Source organism: Procambarus clarkii, chromosome 10 (assembly GCF_040958095.1).
Source record: "Procambarus clarkii isolate CNS0578487 chromosome 10, FALCON_Pclarkii_2.0, whole genome shotgun sequence".
Classification (NCBI taxonomy): domain Eukaryota; kingdom Metazoa; phylum Arthropoda; class Malacostraca; order Decapoda; family Cambaridae; genus Procambarus; species Procambarus clarkii.
In genome coordinates this window covers 43,559,600-43,580,329 of record NC_091159.1, presented here as the reverse complement: position 1 = coordinate 43,580,329, position 20,730 = coordinate 43,559,600, and the positions used below count along the sequence as shown (strand labels likewise).

The 20,730-nt window shown below is 39.9% G+C and overlaps 1 protein-coding gene across 4 annotated transcripts in view; it reads right to left on the bottom strand.

Moving 5' to 3' along the window:
* Positions 1-113: 113 nt before the first annotated feature.
* Positions 114-20,730, bottom strand: part of LOC123744854 (protein FAM177A1) — a 57,858-nt gene continuing 37,241 nt past the window's right edge. For all 4 annotated transcript variants that reach the window (XM_069321954.1, XM_069321953.1, XM_045725065.2 and 1 more), the window contains one exon: positions 114-10,449. In XM_069321954.1, the coding sequence (XP_069178055.1) occupies positions 10,350-10,449 (100 nt within the window). In that variant the 3' untranslated portion in view covers positions 114-10,349. The remainder of the gene's footprint in view (positions 10,450-20,730) is intronic.

The window sequence follows — 20,730 nt, the reverse complement described above, 5'->3', positions numbered from 1 at the left end:
TGCATTTTGAGAAGACCTTCATGAGTTGGGGGACTACTTGTACACAGGCAGTAACATTCCAGGTATGTTACAAATCACCGACTAAATGAGGACTTTATAATAATAACAACATACATTTGGTATTATTTATTTGTCACAAAAATAAATCCCGCTTTTCATTATATATAATAAAGATATTTGATTCTAGAGTCCACAGAAAATCACAGAAAAATTGATACAAAACCTTTGGTGTTTTCAAGTACAGTGAATAGATATCTAAATTTGATAGAAAGTTGAATGATATGTTTGAAATTAATCCATTGTAATAAATCTTAAATGTACACAACATAAATATAATATAGTTAAATATACCAACACACACCCAAATTAAAATATTGCATGCGCACACGCACAAGCACACACCTCATTCTGGAAACATTTATGTATCAAAACGTCAAGTAGGCCACAAGACTGAGGGAAGGGGATGTTCCATCAAAACTAGATTTAATATTCACCAGGAAAGAAGAGATATTTGACATCCAGTACTTTACTCCCTTGGGAAAGAGTGATAATGTTGGAAATTAAGTATTCTTTGCGATATAATCTAGAAAAGAATAGGGATATTGAAACAGTTGAGAAACTCAATTTCAAGAGAGGAAAGAGTGCTGGGAAAATGGGACACCACAAGTGTAACTCTCATCCTGTAACTATACTAAGGTAATCACACACACACACACACACACACACACACACACACACACACACACACACACACACACACACACACACACACACACGACACCAGCTCAGAAAGCTCTAGGATTATCTCACTGTTATCCAGGTGGTATAGGTGTAGGATGGAGATGCGCAAGTAGTGTTCCAGATACTATAAATATATCAGGATCAGTAATAGATAATGTGGAATAGGAGAATAGGCCACACATAACCTACAAATTGTGTTAAAAGGCTTTAAAGTAAGTAATTATCAAAAGAAGGCACCAAACCGGGAAGGCTATGTGTAGCACCATCAAATATGTGGAATAATAACAGGGCGCTAAATATCACCAAGGATGCCAATACGAGAACAGAAACGCATAAGGCAAACGATATCAAAAGTATTAGATTTACCAAGAATTCTATCGAGGGACAAGCGACTGCGAGGGACGGTTGGAAAGCAATACACACGCTCGCCCTGGAAGTCAGGATATTCAATAAAGATATGCACGACCATAAGTAAGTAATTATCAAAAGAAGGCACCAAACCGGGAAGGATAAATAGCACCATCAAATGTGCGGGATAATCAGAGGGCGCTAAATATCACCAAGGATGCCAATACGAGAACAGAAACGCATAAGGCGAACGATATAAAAATATCTGAGTCACCAAGAATACTTTCGAGGGACAAGCGACCGCAGGGGACGGTCGGGAAACAAGACATACGCTCGTCCCGGAAGTCAGAACATTCACAACAAGGCAACAAGGATATGCACGACCGTAAGAGGAACAATGCAATTTGGACAATAAGGAGCTAGGCGGCGCTCCAAGTGACCATGAGATAAGTGAGGATGGCCAATACGCAATCTCGCCAGAGCTGTTTCCCATCGCCGGTTACGGTGGTAGGAGGACGGCCATGAGGACACACAACTCTTAAGAGTACGCAGTTTGTTACCAGTAACAGAAGACCAACAAGTCTGCCAATGAGTAAGGATGGAGGAATGAATAACTGGGTAAAAGTCGGAATAAGGAATACCTTTACGGGAGATGGGACAAGAGCGGACAGCTTCCCTAGCGGCAGCGTCCACACGCTCATTTAAAGAGAGACCAATATGGCTGCGAATCCAGCAAAACTCAACTGACTTAAATTTACTGGAAATAAGAAACAGCCAATGTTGAATCTCGACGACTACTGGATGGACCGGATTAAAGGACATGAGAGCCATGAGGGCACTACGAGAGTCAACGACAACCCACAAAGGAAGATTGACCATGAGAAAGCAAGAGACGAAGAGGATAATGAATAGCATAAAGTGAAAGCAGTGAAAATGCTAGTCTCCGGAGGTAGGCGACACATAAGTGTGGTCAGGAAAAACAACAGAGTAGCCAACACCATGTCTGCAGGCTACCAGAGTAGCCTGCAGACATAGACCCATCGGTGAAGATGGAAATGGAGTGAGAGAGTGAAGAAAAGTGTTCAAGGAAAAGACGTTTCAGAACCGTAGGAGGGGTAAAAGCTTTAGTGATATGGGTCAGGGATGTACAAAATTTAGGAAGGGGACCCTCCACAGGAAGAAGGATGAAACAATACGAGGAGAAACATTGGTAACACAAATCGAAAGTGAATCCTGTAAGCGAGATAACCGGACAGAAAGAGGCAGGTGGTGAAGAGGAACTGGAACTACAGGAGGGGTAAATGTCGAAGCACGACAGAGGTGAAAGTAAGGATGTTGTAAGGATTGTGCAAGATAGCAAAGACAGAAGCGATCACGGTGGTCCTGAAGAGATAGGAAGCCAATGTCAACATACAAGCTGAGGGTGGGAGTCGAACAAAAGGCACCGGAGCTGAGGTGCAACCCTGTATGGTGCAAAGCATCAAGACAGTGAAGAATAGGAGATACAGACGAGTAAGCAGGGCAACCATAATCAAGTTTTGACAGTAAGAGAGAGGAATGTAAAGAGAGGAGCGTGCGCCTATCCGCTCCCCAAGAAGTATGGAACAAAACCATACGTTAAGAGCCTTAGAGCATTCAACTCGGAGGTAAGAGATATGGGCCAACCAAGACAATCTAGTGTCAAAGATTAACCCCAAAAGCTTAACGGAATCCCGGTACACAAGGGGATGACCATAAAGTGACAAAGAGGGACGAAGAATGACACGCTTCCGAGTAAAAGACATAGCACACGTCTTAGACATAGAGAACTTGAAGCCATGATCGGTGGCCCAAGACAACATGGTATCAATCGCGAGTTTAAGCCACCGTTGCAGGAGATGCGAATCATCACCCTGGCAACAAAGGGTAAGATCGTCGACATAGAGAGCAGAGAAGACGGCAGAAGGAAGAGAGGAAAGAAGACCATTGAGGGTAACCAAAAAAAAGAGTAGTGCTCAGAACACTACCTTGGGGTACACCCACGTATTGCCGAAAAGAGGTAGAGAGAGTGGCACCAAGCCTCACTCGAAAGGAACGACGAGAGAGGAAGCTTTGGAAGAAGAAAAGGAGATTATTACGAAGGCCAAGAGAACAAAGTTGGGACAGAATATGATATCTCTAGGCGGTGTTGTAAGCCTTTTCTGGGTCAAAAAGGACGGCAACAACGGAGGTCTTCGCAGCAAAAGCAGTACAAATATAGACCTCCAAGTTCACCAGGACATCTGTTGTGCTGCGGCATTTGCAAAAAATAAATTGAGGAGAGAGTTGGTGATAGTGTTCTAAGAACCACATCAAACAAACGTTAACCATACGTTCAAAGAGTTTCCAGACAAAACTCGTGAGGGCAATAGGGCGGAAGTCCTGAGGGGATGTCCCAAGAGACCCTGCTTTCTGAACAGGGAGGACAACAACATCGAGCCAGTCCTCAGGGACTGACGACGATTCCCAGACTCGATTATACAGACTCTGCAAATACTGAGACGTATACGGAGGGAGATGGCGAAGCATCTTATAATGAATGTCATCAGAGCCCACTGCCGTAGAACCGCAGAGGGCCAGAGCAGACTGAAGTTCAGAGAGAGAGAAGGGATCATTATAGGGAAGGCTGAGATGGGTACGGATGGATCTAAAGGACGAGATTCAAGAACAGACTTACGAAGAAGAAAAGATTGAGGAAGATGAGAACCAGAGCTAACAGACGAAAAGTGGGAACCCAGTTCGCTCGCAACCTGCACTGGGTCCGCCACACGAGTACTACGGTGGTGAAGGACTGGCAAGACATAGGGAACGAACTTACCCGCTATCTTGCAGATATGCTTCTAGATTTGCGGCAGAGGAGTTTCGGACATAAATGGTGGAAACATAAGACTAAAAGACTTTAAGGAACTGACAAAGAAAGATCTAGAGATGGTTCTAGTTAGTAAACTCACTAGAGGATCACAAAAATCATTGTGTGGGGTGACTGTTATGCTTTCTAATTTCAAAATTACTTTAAATACATGGACAGTGAAATATTAAATAAATTATTCATGACTTTTGTGATACCAAAATTTTAATATGTAGCAGTTGTATGGTGCTCACACCTCGAAAAGCACATCGACAATCTGGAAAAGGAGCAAAAGCATGCTACTAAATGGCTTCTGGAACTGACAAACAAGTGCGTGCTATGAAGAGAGGACTGGTATGATAAATATATCAAAGCTGGAAAAGAAGGAAGAATAAGAGGAGATATGATCACTACATACTAAATAGTACTATAACAGGAATCAACAAAATTGACAAAAAGGGTTTTTTGAAACTGCAACATCAAGTACAAGAGGGATTAAATTCAAGCTAAAGATGCAAAGTTGACAAAAAAAATATTATAAAGTTCTCGTTTTTGCAAACAGAGCGGTAGACAGTTGGAACAAGTTATTTGAGAATGTGGTGGATGGCAAACATATCAGCAGTTTCAAAGAGTCATATGACAAGAGTACTGGGAAGATGGGACAGCACGATTGTAGCTCTCACCCCGTAACTACACTTCAGACATGGATGAAATTTATTTTTATAGAAAAATGAAGGCAGTAATGAGAGGCTAATATTAGACTGAAGAAGTGTTGCTAGTGGAGTACCACAGGGTTCATGATTAGCACCAGTAATGTTCATTGTCTATATAAACAGTATACCAGAAAGTATACAGAATTATATGACCATGTTTACTGATAATGCCAAGTTACTAGGGAAGATAAGAAACTTTGATGATTGTTATGCCTAACAAGAATACCTGGACAAAGTGTATAGAGTAACGCTTGGCAAATGTAATTTAATCTGAATAAATGCCATGTTATGGAATGTGGAATAAGAGAAAACAGACTACACACAACCTACAAATTATGAGGAAAAAACTTAGAATTCTGATAAAGAGCTCTAGAGGTGGTTCTGGATAGAAAACTGTCACCCGAGGATCACAAGAAGAATATTGTGTGAGGAATGCTACACTTTTCAACTTTCGAATCTCTTAATTCCTGCATGTAGATAGTGAAATATTAAAGAAATTGTGAACATTTGAGACCAAAATTAGAATATGCAGCAGTTGTATGGTACCCATATCTCAAGAAGCATATCAATTGGAAATGGTGCAAAGACATGTACAGTAACTAAATGGTTTTTGGAACTAAAAAGCAAGAGTTAAGAGGAGAGATGAGAGGTGTTCAATATGCCAAAGATAGAAGAAAAAAAAGAGAGATATGATATGATCACTAACAGGAATCGACAAACTGACAAAGAAGAACTTTTGTAAACTGCAATTTCAAGAACTAGGGGAACATACTTTTAAACTAAGGAAGCAAAGCTGCCGAAAAAACATTAGAAAGTTCAATTTTGCAAACAAAGTGGTAGATTCTTCAAACAAGTTGAGTGAGAGGGTGGCGGAAGCCAAAACCTTCAGTAGTTTCAAAGCATTATATGATAGAGTACCGGGAAGATGTGACACCACAAGCACAGCTCTCATGTAACTACACAGGTAATTACACACACACACACACACACACACACACACACACACACACACACACACACACACACACACACACACGCACACATGCGTGCACAAAACAGTGGAGACAGACTATAAGGTTTCAAATGGAGATATGATAGTGCCCAATAGGCTCGGGAACCTCTACACCAGTTGATTGATGATTGAGAGGCGGTACCAAAGAGCAAAGTTCAATCCCTGAAAGGCTTACTTTATGACATACTGTTCTTTGGTTTATCTGGGACAGATCATACTTATTTCATGTGAAACTTGCACTACAGAAATTTACCACAAGGAAATTGGATTTTGATTATAAATCCCTTTATTTATCAACAAGTGGCATCTCTTGGGTTATTATAACCTAATTAAATGATAAAAACCTATTACATGTATATATAAAATACATTTAAATAATTAGAAGAATTTTGGAGCATGTGGCACTCAAAAAATATTTATTCAAAATATGTTTGAATTTTTTTAATAATTTCTTCACATTTATTATGTTTTTCTTCAATCTTGCAAGAAATGAAATGCAAAATTAAAGGTAACTTCATCCATATTTTATGGACCAATACACCATTAGCAGAATTGAATTAATTTGAAATCCAGCATAGACTTTTTTTTTTTTAATATTTTAAACTCATTGACAAAGCACTAGCTTATCTTATTTGTCAAACATTTTAAGAATTGTGCAGTGTGGTGGCCTAGAGCCAAGAATTGTGACCCACCCAAGAGTTAATAAGTGCTCCTCATGAATTGTCATGTAGTTTATATACAAATATATTCACTCCGTTTATACAAGCCACTTCCACCCAGCCTTGTTCCTTACCATGTCTCGAGAGTTATCCACACTCACCATGTTAACCCACCTTCCTCCTAGCTTTCCTCTTCTCAAATTATCTTGAACACACTTTCTTCACCAGTCAGGTTAGGTCAGATGATAGATCAGATGATATTACATTACATTAGATCAGGTCAGATCAAATCAGGCATATGATTTAAGGTCAAAATTTACTTTGTTTCTAACTCAGAATCTTTTTTTAACCTTCAAGTATATTTCATTTACACTAATTACACACACACACACACAAATTCACTGCTCAGTGTTTACAAGTGTGTTTATAGGTCATCAAAATTTTAACTTTAACCCTTCGACTGTGCCCATCTTTATGAGACAATACCCTGGTGTGGTTACCTTGCATTGATTCCGGAGATCAAGGTCCCAACAGCCTGGTCTCTGACCAGGCCACAATAAAAAATTCCAAAATTGATTTTCTCTCTAATATACATAACCACATGCTTTCAGGATGCCTTGGGACCAAGACAGGACAAGTAACTGGTTGTGTTGGGATAAGCAGTTAGTTGTCCAGAAAATATATGGGATACTTGACAAATTGACGGGGAAATCCTCCATTATTTTATGTTATACTCATGATTATGAGAAGCTCTGAAAATTTGTGTGGGGGTGTTGGGAGTAGGTGTGGGTGTGGGCAGTGACTGTGGGTGTTGGGAGAATCAGGTGTGGATGCAGGGTGTTTCGAGTGGGAGGGAGGTCTTTGAATGTGGATGTAGATATTAGTATATGGGTGTGGGTATTTGCACAAGGCTATAGGTACTGGCATGCAGGTGTGGGTATTGTCATGTGGGTGTGGGTATTGCCATGTGGGAGTAGGTATTGCTGTGTGGGTAATGTCATATAGGTATGGGTATTACCATGTGTGTGTGGGTATTGCCATTTGAGTGCCTGCATACGAGTGCCTGCATACAGGTGCCAACATGTATGGGTGTTGTACATAGGCATGTACAGTGGACATTTTTGGTTGCTTTAACGTCAATCTTACATCATCCACTGATGACATTTGATGTTAAAGCAACCAAAAAGAGCCACTGGGTAAAAAGTGTGTGAGTGGTGTCGCTGTGAGAGTGGTGGATCTTACACATCTTCGGTAAACTACAGATGGACACAACTGGTACGAGCCCACAGGTTTACAGTAACCCTAGTTGGGGAGGGATCGGGGAGGGGTGGTTAATGGTAGGAGGGTTTGAGGTGGTGCGGAACATGCTTGCTAACGTAACAAATTGTAAATAACAAAACAAACTTTATATTTGTTTGGTTATTTATTCATTTATATATTTACAAGAAAATATGGGGGTATGACAACTTAAGGCATATGATGTTACATCATCCTACAGCAGGTGTTAACAGTCATATGGAGCGAGCTGTGGAAGGGGGAAGGGTTGAACAGGAATGAGACATGTAATCATCATCTGCTTGTCCAACATTGTCTCTGGCAGTCTGTGCAGCCTGTCCAGCCTGAGAGTCGGACAAGACTGATGAGGTACCCTCAGATGTAGAGTACTTGTACCACTCCCACACTCCACTAAATCACACATTTTTTATTTGGACCGACTGCTCGTCTCACTAGTTTATTGCACAATTATATTTGGACAAACCTAAAATGAGTAACAGGCATATCAAGATAAGAGGTGTCTGGAAAGGACGTAGTTGTCTGTACAGAATTGTTAAAATGAATTCTCTGACCATGGAAACATTAACAAAATTTATGTGACTTACTTTAGCCTCCAGGAGTAAGGAATCATGATGATGTCACAGTTCACGTGTTCATGGAGCAATTGTCCAATGGAGGTTACCCTGGGCCAGGCATGGGGGCAGGAGTTACCACAAAAATAATTTTTACATATTTATTTCATTGTCACTGGTGTGTCTTTTTCACTTTTTTTTTTTTGCAGTAAAATTATTCAATAGAAATTGAATAGAAATTCGAGAAATTTATATAATAAAATGTGTGGAACATTCGTATGCTCAAATATATTCATGTCACTAGTATGCGCACCATTTTATATTCTTCGATAACGTTTCATATAATACATATAACCCCAAACACAATGTTTTTCGTGTTATTATATGTAACTTGTGTATCCATGTAACTATCTATATTTTATACACCATTATGAACCATTAAGCAGTTCTAGTGGGTATAGTAATAATGAACCAGTGATCACAGTTCATCCTAAACCCACATAGTTTGCATAAAGTTGTAACTGTACACATTGAATAAATTATATATATATTTTTAGTATTTTTAATGCTTTTACTATGTTTTCAACTGTAATGAGGCATTGGGATTTCAATAATGTTATTTATATCACAGAATGTGCAAAACATAGGTATGCACAAATATACAGTATTTTTGTCACTACAGTAATATGTGCACAATATATTTTTTGAACAGTAAAAACATACTTTTTTGCACTTTTTGAACACTGTATACACATAATTTATAACTACATTTTTATGCACCATTACATACCACTAAGCAGTTCTGGTGGAGGTGGTTTATTTATTTGATGTAATTGTGCTTTGAAATCTAAACAAAGCATGGCACCGCACGCAAGTCAGTTACTGACACCACCTAATAATGCAGTGCCTCCCGATATACTGCACATACCGCTAACTATCCATAACACTCCTATTATCAAAATCCTGAATCTGAATCATTTTACAAAATTCATTTTCTAAAAGAACAAGGGGGGTCCAGTTCCATGATACATACACACACCAAGCTGTGGCTATGTGCTGTCTGCCCCATGCTGTGAACATCATAACCAGCATTGTATTTACTGATATCTGAACCATGTACATAGACTGGTTGACCAGGCTAGCAATGAGGAGGGGGAACCTGGTCGAGGACTCGGCCGTGGGAATGCTAAGCCCTGAAATCACCTCAAGGTAACCAGTCAGGATTTTCTATGACACTATCATTAATCATAGTTATTTATTTATTATAATTTTTAAGTGATGGTGTGGACATGAGCTGAAGTGATGTGAGCTACTGCTGCATGTCCTACTCATGGTTGCACTCTCAACACTCGGCTCCCTAACATCCAAGATGAGTCTCCATGATTTTTTTTCCCCAAGATGGTACCCATTTACTGGGGGCTCGAGCCCTGTGTGCTCACAGGAGTTTTAAATTTCATGCAGTACATTAAAAGATCCCTCAATGTCTTGAGCAGGTGTGATCATAAATGGTGTGAATGTCCCTGATTGTCATGATCATATGAAGGGTTAAAGGTTTTGGTTGCAGATATAGATCCAAACTTTTTAAAGCTGCTGTTGAGCCATGCAATGCATCGCCTTAACTGTGGCTGGGCATCGCCACTGATCGGTCTTCTCGTACTCCATTATCATGGCTGTACTCTCCCAAGTTTGTAAGAAGTATAACAAACTGTGCATTAATTCTTATCAACCATGATATGCATATACAATGAAAGTGTTCTTATTTATTATAATTCTACCACTAGGGAAAGTCTATGTTCACTTTGTTAAAATTTGATTTTTATGTTTGAATGATCTATTGCTAAACAGAATGGAAACTAGAACAAGTTTGTTAAGAGAGATGACAATATTTTAATTGCATCTTTATTAGGCTCTTTGTCTCATATAATTTGTGAAGAGCCTTCATATTTATCTTTAAAAATAATAACTTAAACCCAGTTCCATAAAAAAAAAAAAACATAGCTTTCCCTCTTCACAACTTGAAACAGTACCTCATTATTGTTTTATTTGCCTCTATTTTTTTTTCATTTGATAACTAAGTAACTAAGTTTTCATCTTCAGTACATGGGGGCTGAAAGATAAAGATGCCTTCAGTAGGTGGGGCTGAATGATAAAGATGCCGTCATCTCAGTCATTAGAATCGTTGACACTGTGACAAGTCATTTGCTGCTTTTTTCTGAGGAGCCTCATCTTTGTGGTCTGGAATGTCTTGAGGCATGGGCATGATCTGCAATTCATGTATTAACTGTAAATATTTGCATATACACTTAAAAGTTTGTCTCATTAAACAATATAAAGGAGCAAGAGTAAATATAGCAATAAACCTGTTACTATTACATATTTGCCATGTTACAACTAAACTACATAAATATACCACTTTTCTACTAAAATTGCCCAGTAATATAACAATACAATTTTATTTATATCAACCCATCCTCCTGTTTAGATAATACCTACAGTATTATGATGGTCATCAATAGTAACAAATTCATATGTACTTAGCTTTTAGAAAGTAGTATACTGACTAGTACGGAATTCTTTTAAAATAATTGACGCTAAAAAACAAATAGGTCTATCTATCTAAAATTCCTGGGTCTAGTATAGTGCACACATGTACTATATTAGGCCCCAGATATCATGCATAAGGCCTAGGAAGGTTAGGTTAGTTTAGATTGTCAAAGCAACACAAGTAAAAAAAAAAATAGTTTTCCTGGTTTGTTGAACTCAATAGTTCAAATTTCTACTTTCTAATTTTGTTGCGGTCCTCATCATTACTATAAGTACTGTACTGCCAAAACAGGAGGATGGGCTGATTTACACACAGTATAAGTTTATAATGAATAAATACTAAATCCACACATTAAACACGTGAAAAACAGTGCTATGGTTCAGTCTAACCTCTACCCACATTGAAACATGCTCTCTACCCAGTGTATATCTGTCCCAGACCATTACCATACATACATAAACTGAGAAAAAGAACATGTTCTCCATTATCAAACACTAGCTCTCAAAACCCTTCCCAATCGCCTCACAATTACCTCCCCACTACCACCAGTTCACCAGGTCCCCTGAACCTGGTGTGACTAAGATTTACATGCTAATAATAATTTCTCAGGTCCAAGGACGCCATTCATGTGCCCATCTGTAGTACCAGGCAAACCTCTCTGAAGGTAGTCATGCAAAATGTCAAACAAGGAATGAAGTTAGTAAAACCCGAGAGATCGATAATGTACTGCAGATTCAGCAAGTCCCACATGGGGACAGGAAAGAGATGGGACACTCACCACAAGTGGGGTTAACTCTACCACCTCAGAATCTAACTACTTTGAAATGAATAAAAGGAGTTGCAGGGTGGACTGCTGGACCTGGACTCTTCAATGCCAAAGGATGGATTGAGGACCACCACCATTGCAGGCCCTGGAACACCATCCAGAAAATGCTTGGACCCAAATATCGTGGGTCCAAGAACTGGCAAAACGGGTTCGGCACCGACTTTCCGGGTTCGAAAGAGATGAAAGCCTGGTCAAAGACCAGGCTTTCATCTCTCTAACCTTTCATAATTTCATCAACGTCCCCGAGACCAGGCCACAGGGATGTTGATCCCCAAAATCAACTCAAGGTAACAGCACCGTGAAAGTGGCAATCTACAAAAGGTCCAGCACAAGAACTCGCAAACAAGGCACTCCTTTTTATGAAACATGAACACAGCACTGGCTAGGAGGAGCAAATGCCAGATTAAGTGCTACGGCCTGAGAATCTGGAATTTCAGGATGCTTATCCTACCAAACAGTGATGCCCATACCCTAGAAGTTCACCCCAAGCAGCAGGGAAGGACCTCTGCTGCAAAAGATGATGACTGAGAGGCTGGAAGGCAATGTCTGATACAACTGAACAAACAGCTGCTTCAGGAAACAGAAGAGAGAAATGGGAGGGAGACAATAGGAAAAGGAACTAAGTTGAATATAAGGTATGGGCTTGCTTGTAAACATAGCTTGCTACATCAGTACAGTATATAGCTCACTTGTAAACCAACCGAGCCAAACGGAAGTTTGCAACTGCCTCCTGAAGGACAGGAGTGAGCATCCCTATGAAGCCACAATGGCAGACAACAGGGCTTTGATGCCCCCAGCATCAAAGCAAAGGCATCTATGTTGCCCCCAGAGTGGATTTAAGTGTAAGAAAGGGACCTTGCAGGAAGGCTACCTTTCAGATCTACTGCCAGTAAACCAAACAGCACATGTGCAGAATTAGTCAATGATCACAGTGCGAGAATGACATTCTCTAAAAAGATGTAAACTACTAAATATATTTTAAAATACTACTCCAAGCACACTTTGTGACTGCAAAGTATGTTGAAAAAATTAAGTGTTAAATGTGGAAAACCAGTTGTAAACAAAATTAAATGAAAAATAAATAGATGGGGAACCAGAAAAAAAGCACTGGAAATCTTCAGGGCAGCAGTGTAAACAATGCACAAAGATTTGTCCAATTCTCTCTGAGCAGCAGTGCTGCGAGGACATCCTTCCCACTTTTTGGTTCAAGTTGGAGTGATTTGAACTCCAGTACACCATGAACCCAAACCCAGCAAACTGGGAAAGAACCAGATACCTGGCTAGCAGACAAGCGGACTAGCTGGGATCTCACATCAGCTAGTCATCAAGGAAGGCCATCACTTGAACAGCTAACAAACGAAGATGGGCCACCAAGACCTGAGTGAAACAAAAAAAAATGAAAGGTGCCTAGCTCAGCCTAATGTGAGAACCCGAAAGCAGAAAACTTGTTGCCCCACCACAAAACCACACCTGAAATGACCCAACGAGGGCAAGGAGAGTGAACCCTGTCCCGGTTGCCCCGAACCTCTCGAAGGAGTCAGGGGGCCTTCCAACTGTAATGCAGGCCACAAGAAATTACCTGAAGGCTCTCAAATTGTGGGACGAAGAGTAGGCAAACTGAGCTAGCAAAATCCCCCTTCCCCACTGCCCTGTCAAAGAGGCAAATTGCGAAAGGGCCGGTGCAAACCACGAGAGCAATCACTGTGCTGACCAGATAAAGAGGACGAGGCTCAAGGATGCTCATCCAACCCAGCTGTGGGTACCAAAGAGGATACACCTTGACCAACAGCAGACAATGCCGTGGCCTGACCAAAATTCCATGAAAGGTGAGACCGACCCTCACAAACACACATGGCAGCCCCAGGGCGACAACCAACGGTCGCACCCAACAAAACTGAGAACAAAAAGGTGAAGTAGAAGTGAGAGCCAGGGCCCAGGCAGAGTCCAAAGACTGGGCCAGCACGGCATGCCAACACATGAGATGGGAGGTGAAAACATGAAAACCATCTCCCTCAGGATCAGCTTAACCCTTAGACCACGCATATTACCGCAAATATAGGGGGCATAGTAGTGAAAAATATTCAAATTATGTAAAGATAACTTAAAAATGTTAAACAAATCTCCAACCTATTGGCTTCAGCGTCGTGAAACTTTCATCAAAATACTTCAGAAATTGATTTTAGACAAATTTTTGAAAAATAAGAATGTTTTTTTGATAAGGAGAACAGCTCCTAATAACTGGAACTGAAGGATTATGCAGTAATAAAGAGATGCAAGCACCTGTCCGACGCTCAAAAAAGAAAAATAGTAGTAAGAAGTGTCCACAAAGTGGATATACAGTTGGTGCCTTTATATCATTGCTGAGTAATACATAATAACAAATACTTAATAATGAATAACTGTTAATATGATCTATTTTATTATATATCATATAAATACATTGTCCAATGTTAATATATGTTACTCTCATCAATGTCCCAAAAATATTTTTTTTAAGATCTTAGTTTTTTTCCTCAATTGTTTATTATCTGATTTTGTTGTAACCTTTACATACTGGAGAATGCATATGTTTTCATAACTATTTGAAGATAGAATGAAATTGGTCAACAAATAAATCAGTCAACTCGCAAAACTTGGGACACTTAATTTTATGGGGGCTGATTTTTTCTCTGATTTCAAACTATTTTCTTTGTCTCTTTAGGTTGTTTTGATGATTAGGGACCATATTAGGGCTATTTTAACTTATATAAAGTATACCCTAAATATATCCCCTAAATCATTATAATTATTATAATTATCCTTATATTTTGTGTTTTTTGGGGGTTATTTTTTTTTTTACTTCAACAGATATTGACCTACAACTTTCACATATTTGGGTACTAATGCCAAATAATATTTATTAAAACATACAATTAAATTAACGAATTAAAACTACCTTTATTCATTGTTGATAACTTCAATTATCTCGGAAACCAGAGTTTACACTTTGAATGGCTTCTAAAATTCCAGTTATTAACCAATTCTCACTATTTTGACATGGTGTGCTCAGCTGTCTGTTCTACAATCCTATCAGAATGGATTTTTCATAAACTTTAGACATTTGGAGATCATTTTTTTTTGGTCTAAATTTGCCGCATATTTCAAATGCCCAATTGACGATTTTTTTTACAGTAAATTATACTGAAAACCTATATTCTAATTTGATGAAAATGAAGATCATATGCTATTCTGAGAGAATAATGACATTAAATGAACAATTAATGATACATGAAGTTCATATTTTTTTATTCTGAATTGAAAATCTGAAGTGTTCAATACTCAATTTTAAAATTAATTTTGATTATCTTGTTTTTCAAGTTATGCTGTAATCATTTAGACAAAGTTGGAGCATTTGCCTAGTTGATAATGCTAAAAAAATTGGAACGTGTTTGTGCAAGTTTTAAAAACTTATGTTAAATTATTTTTTGTCAAATCATATATGTATGAGTCTAAGATTTTGTCAAATCATATATGTATAACAGTCTAAGAGTTAAGGAGGGCAATTGACACAGAAGCAGAAGAGATCAATAACACCTGCAAGAGGAGCATGACAACGTCATCCAAGAACCAAGCAGAATGAAGTTCTAGATAGCTTCTGTTGTGCTCAAGAAACACAACACAAGCCAAGCGTGAGTGGGCATGGAGAGCGTCAGCAACCAAAGCAGCCGACAGGAGGGAGAACTGAAGCATGCAGCTAGCTGCACAAGACCCAAAGCACAGGGAAAGGTAGGAGCAAAAAGGCACACAAGGAGGGTTCTGAAAAGAACCCCCAAAAACCTGCAACACAGAAGACACTTCCCAAAAGTCAAAAGGTTAACAAAGGACAGTTTGGTGGTCAGGACGACTCTTGAAACTCTTAACGCACCCAAGAAGGGGAGGAAGAACCAAACCCGAAAGAAGCTGGGTTCATAACACAGGTAGAAACTAGGTTGCGCAGTGGATATGCATGAAAGGCAACCCAAGTCCCTTCCGGGGAACTTGGGAGTAAAGAAACCTCTGGAAGGATGAAACCAATGAGCCCGAAGGCACATGAAAACGAAGGGAGAGGCTTCAAAAGAAGATGCTTGCCGAAAAGACCCAGAAGCCACAGTGTGAGCGTGAGATTCAACTGTTTCCACACCCAAGCTGGAAGAAGGCAAACCCATAACAGCCCAAGCCACATACCCAGGCCCAAGGGGGCCTGACAGCTGAGTGAACAGCATTTCAAATTCATAGATCTGAGGTCCTGGGTTCGATCCCTGGTGGAGGCGGAAACAAATTGGCAGAGTTCCTTTCACCCTGATGCCCCCTGTTACCTAGAGGTAAATAGGTATCTCCCAGGTACCTATTTACTGCTAGGTAAATAGACAGCTTCCCAAGGGTAACAAAAAAGAGGCCTGGTCGTCGAGGACCGGGCCACGGGGATGCTAAGCCCCGAAATCATCTGAAGATAACATCCTGAGCTGAATCCTGCTTCGATCTCAAAACCCTCAGACGTTTCAGAACTGAAAGTAGAGGCGGGGGAGGTGGGGGGAGGAGGTGAACCACACACTGGGGGAAGGAAAAGGAGAAAAGGAGGTGGAACCACAGCTGAAGTAACCAACACCTTAAATCCAAGACCCTAAACACCAAGCAGAGCAAATCCAAGACATCCAACCAGGAAAATAACAGAATGCTGCAAAACTGAGAACCCTAAGTGTAAGCTAGGTTAACCTAATAAAGTCTAATGGCTATACCCCAAAACACAAGGGTAAACAAATATGAAATCCCCAAAAGGGAGAAGAGTGAAAAACCCAGAGCCCCAAGGACCAAACCGCTGAGAATGAGCAACTAGGGAAAACGTAGCACCATCCAGATAATAATTGGAGACCTACCACAGTATACTGATTAAGTTAGGAGAACCACAGTGTGCCCCACCAGCAGAAAACACTCCTAATCTGAGGAAAGACAGGCAATCACAGACCACCAGTTTAACAGAATGGGTGAGGGCAACTCCAAGCAAGGAGACCCTCGAAAGAGTGTGTTTCGAACACGCTAGGGAAGAGAAACCTGACCATACAAGGGCAGCACTTAAGAAGTGCACAGGGATGATAACCTTAAGCACATGCAGCTCCAAACACTCTTGAACTCCTGGCTCACACTACACAACAGTGTTAAAGAGCAACCTAAAGGAAAGACCACTTGGCTAAAACAGGAGACTGGAGCCAGAGCAAACCGAGAGGGTGCAAGCACTGTACTGCATCAGCTTAGGAATTGGCAGTGGAGGGAGCCAGCTGGCCTGCCCTGCCTCCCTCCTCACCCCTAATGCAGACAGAACCTTAATAAGGAAGGTGGCGTGTTCTAGCATGTGCAGGTTTCACAAATTTTCAATGGTTTATGTTGTTGGTGGAGTTCTTTTGGCAGTTTTGAGGTTGTGGTCTCGTTTCTAACTATGCAGTGGTCTCTTTTGTTTTGTTGACATTTTGGGTGCTTCCCTGGTGGTAGCAGACATGAATAACTGGAAATGTAATGTTTTCATAGGGCCACCACAAGGGGAGCCGGTCGGCTGAGCGGACAGCACGCTGGACTTGTGATCCTGTGGTCCCGGATTTGATCCCGGGCGCCGGCGAGAAACAATGGGCAGAGTTTCTTTCACCCTATGCCCCTGTTACCTAGCAGTAAAATAGGTACCTGGGTGTTAGTCAGCTGTCACAGGCTGCTTCCTGTGGGTGGAGGCCTGGTCGAGGACCGGGCCGTAGGGACACTAAAAAAGTCCTGAAATCATCTCAAGATAACCACTCCCTGCGCCTCTCTGAGGAGACCAGGTTTGGGCTCATGGTCCCTGGTAGGCCAATAAGAACTCTGCAACTGATGGAACCTAATAGTATGGAACTGTATCAGTGTAATAGCTTCAGGTAGCCTGAAGGTGGCTACCCCCAGAATAGAACAGTGTGGAGCAGCTGCCTGACAGGGAAAAAGAGAAAGGCACATTGCAAAGGCGTATGGGAGGTGGGGTGAATGAGTTGGCACTAATTTCATGATTTTCGATCGTTTGTTGGCATAGCTTGGGGAAGTTCTTTGGTGGTTCTTGAGGCTGCAGTCTTGTTTGAAGCCAGCAGTTGGTTTGTTTTGTTTTGCTGACTTCCTGGGTGAATCCCTGGTGGTGGCAGACATGTATAAATTTTATAGAAATTTTACCCAGGTGCCACCAGTCTTTGTGCCTCTGTAAGAGGAGCTAGGTTCTGGCTTGTGGTCTCAGGTAGGCCAATAGAACTCTGCAACTGATGGGATCTAGTAGTATGTCTCACCATCAGAGCTTCAGGGAATCACAAGGGGCTACACCCAGAAACAAGGACTTGAAGAAGCAATCCCAGACCAAATAAAAAAAAAAAAAAAATCCACAAGCTACAGTAATTCCAATACGACTTTTTAGAATGTAAATTTAAATTCATTAGGCACTTTATGATGAATGAAGCTTGTGTGGAGAACATGCAAGAAAATATGGGGGTGGGCCAAGAGTACACTAACCTCCTTAATCCTTAGTGTGCTGCTGCTGGACAAACTTAACTATTCAAGTCAGTGAAAATGATGAGTGTATTCATAACCAAACTTACTATGCTGTGTGCTCACAAATATCTATCACATTACTTTTATTTAGGTATGTGTTAATTACAAATTCTGATGGGAAGCAAATTTATTGATTACATTGTAAAATCAGTAACTTTAGCAAAAAACATAGGAGTATTGGTCTGTGCAGGTACAGTGCTGAAATTATCAACGTACATTTGTAATTTCACTGGGCATGTCACAGTGCAAGTTAAGGGGCATGTCACAGTGCAAGTCAAGGGGCATGTCACAGTGCAAGTCATAGACATATCACAGTGCATATTTCACACATGCAGAGCTATTATTATTACCCAGTAAGCCACATTTTGCTATACAACAGCATATTTAACAATATCTTGTTATAATGAAATACAGTACAAATAATAACAATATACAAAGTAATGTTGACCAAACAACACACCAGAAAGTGAAGGGACGACAACGTTTCGGTCCGTCCTGGACCATTTTCAAGTCGATTGTGATGAGGGAAAGAGGCGAAGGACAATAAATAGGTAAGAGAGAGGTGAGGAGAAGAAAATCTTAAGAGGAAGAAAAGCAAGGCAAAAGGTACGAAAGGTAAGGTGTAACAAAGGGGATAGTAATAGAAATAAAAACACAAGAACAAAGGTAACTGCAGAAGGTCTATTGGCCAATACAAGGCAGCTCCTATTTATAACCACCCAATAAGAAGGGGAAAGTAATTGGAATAAGAAGGGGATAGTAATAGGAATAAGTAAGGGATCATAAGAGAAAACAAGGGAAAGAAAATGAAAGAAGGAAAGAGAAAAAGATAAATGGAAGGGTAAGCTTATGTTAGATCATGTTTGATGGAAAGTTTAGAGCATTTGAGTATACACTGTGAAAAGGAAGAGCCAACAGCAACAAAGTCAGGACTCAAGTTCATGTTGGGTATGTTGTGTATTAGAGCCGATTCAACAAGACGGCGTCTGTGTAGTAGAAGCAGGAAAGATTATTTTTCTTATTTTTCACAGAGTGAAAGCATCACATCATCATTGATGCATCACTCTAAAGTGATGCATCAATGCGAAAATCCAGCGATCCAACTCCTACGGATTTTCTCAGATACATCACGCTAGTGAGATTACTTTGTGTATTGAAAGAGGAGCATCAGAGGTAGAGCATTCCTGGATGACAGCCAGAGTGCATGGGGAGGGGGGGGGGGGGAACTTTGTGAAAATCCTGGTCTGGCTTCAGTGGAAGCCTCAGGAAACCCTTGAGTTCAGTAGAACTCCAGGTTGCAATCCTTTTACCATGTCATGTTCTAGTTGACTAGGGGGTGTGAGTCGGAACACCCACCCCATAGGTTCAAATCCTTATCATGGCTCCTATGGATTTTCTCAGTAATGTCATTAATATCCAGAAATGTTCAAGCCTTAGAAACTTAAGACGATTGACAAGTGAAGAAATAAAACGTGCAAAATTTTATTACTGTTCCACAGCTTGATAGTACAGTATTACAAATACAGTAATTATAAATATAAAAGTATAATAATGAACTAAAAATAATTTAAATATGGCATTACAGTATTGTTTTTTCACAAGAAACTGCTGGATTGAAATATGAATGAATATTATCTCCACAAAAAATACTTACTGGGTATATGAAAATCTTTAAATTTATTAATAATTTGCAATGGACCTATTCAGAATTTGGGTGAATATCAGGGTCTGAATTAATGAAACTTATGAAACTTTTCTTTACCGTGTTCTTGGCGGTTACGTTGCAATTCAACAAAATGTTTACAAACGCCGATCTTCCTAAGACCACCCCTTCAAACCATAACACCCCTGGAGCACTTATAACTTTATGTAAACCATACATAAGCCACATTTTCTCAACTACACAACTGGGACCAGGAATATTTCTTATGGCGAGTCCCTCTTGCTAGCTATATACTGTATGCTCTGTGTCTAACTCATAATAAATATGTATTTTATGAAAAGACAAAAATTATCACAGCAAGATATTATGGCAGTAGTCATTAAACACTATCGCCCACTTTGGACACCGCCTCGCGTCCACTTTTTTTCTCTCAAGTCCTAGCCGTGGACTGTGCTTGCATCCAATACAAAAAATAGTTGTATAAAATTCATTTTTTATCCGATCGACTTGGGGATAGTTTCAAAATGAGCGCCTTTAGAGAGTGCACAATTTGATACCAAAATGAAAGATGTAACACAAAATGATGTCAAAACACTTGAAAGATTATAAATACATTTTTGGTCAAAATTTTAAAAGATTTGTTAAAATTCTATTTATTGTGCTATTATTATGGGACTAGTTTTAAAATGTGTGCCTTTAGATTGTGAACAATTTGATAACAAAATGAAAAATTTAACACAAAAATTTATGTCAGAACACTGAAAAGATATAAACAATTTTGATGATGATGAGCGTCCAAAATTAAAATATTTCTTAAAATTCTATTTATTGCTCTATTATTATGAGACTAGTTTTAAAACATGTGCCTTTTTATTGCGGACAATTTGATGCCAAAACGAGCAACGTAACACGAAAATTTATGTTATCAAACTGAACAAGTATACAC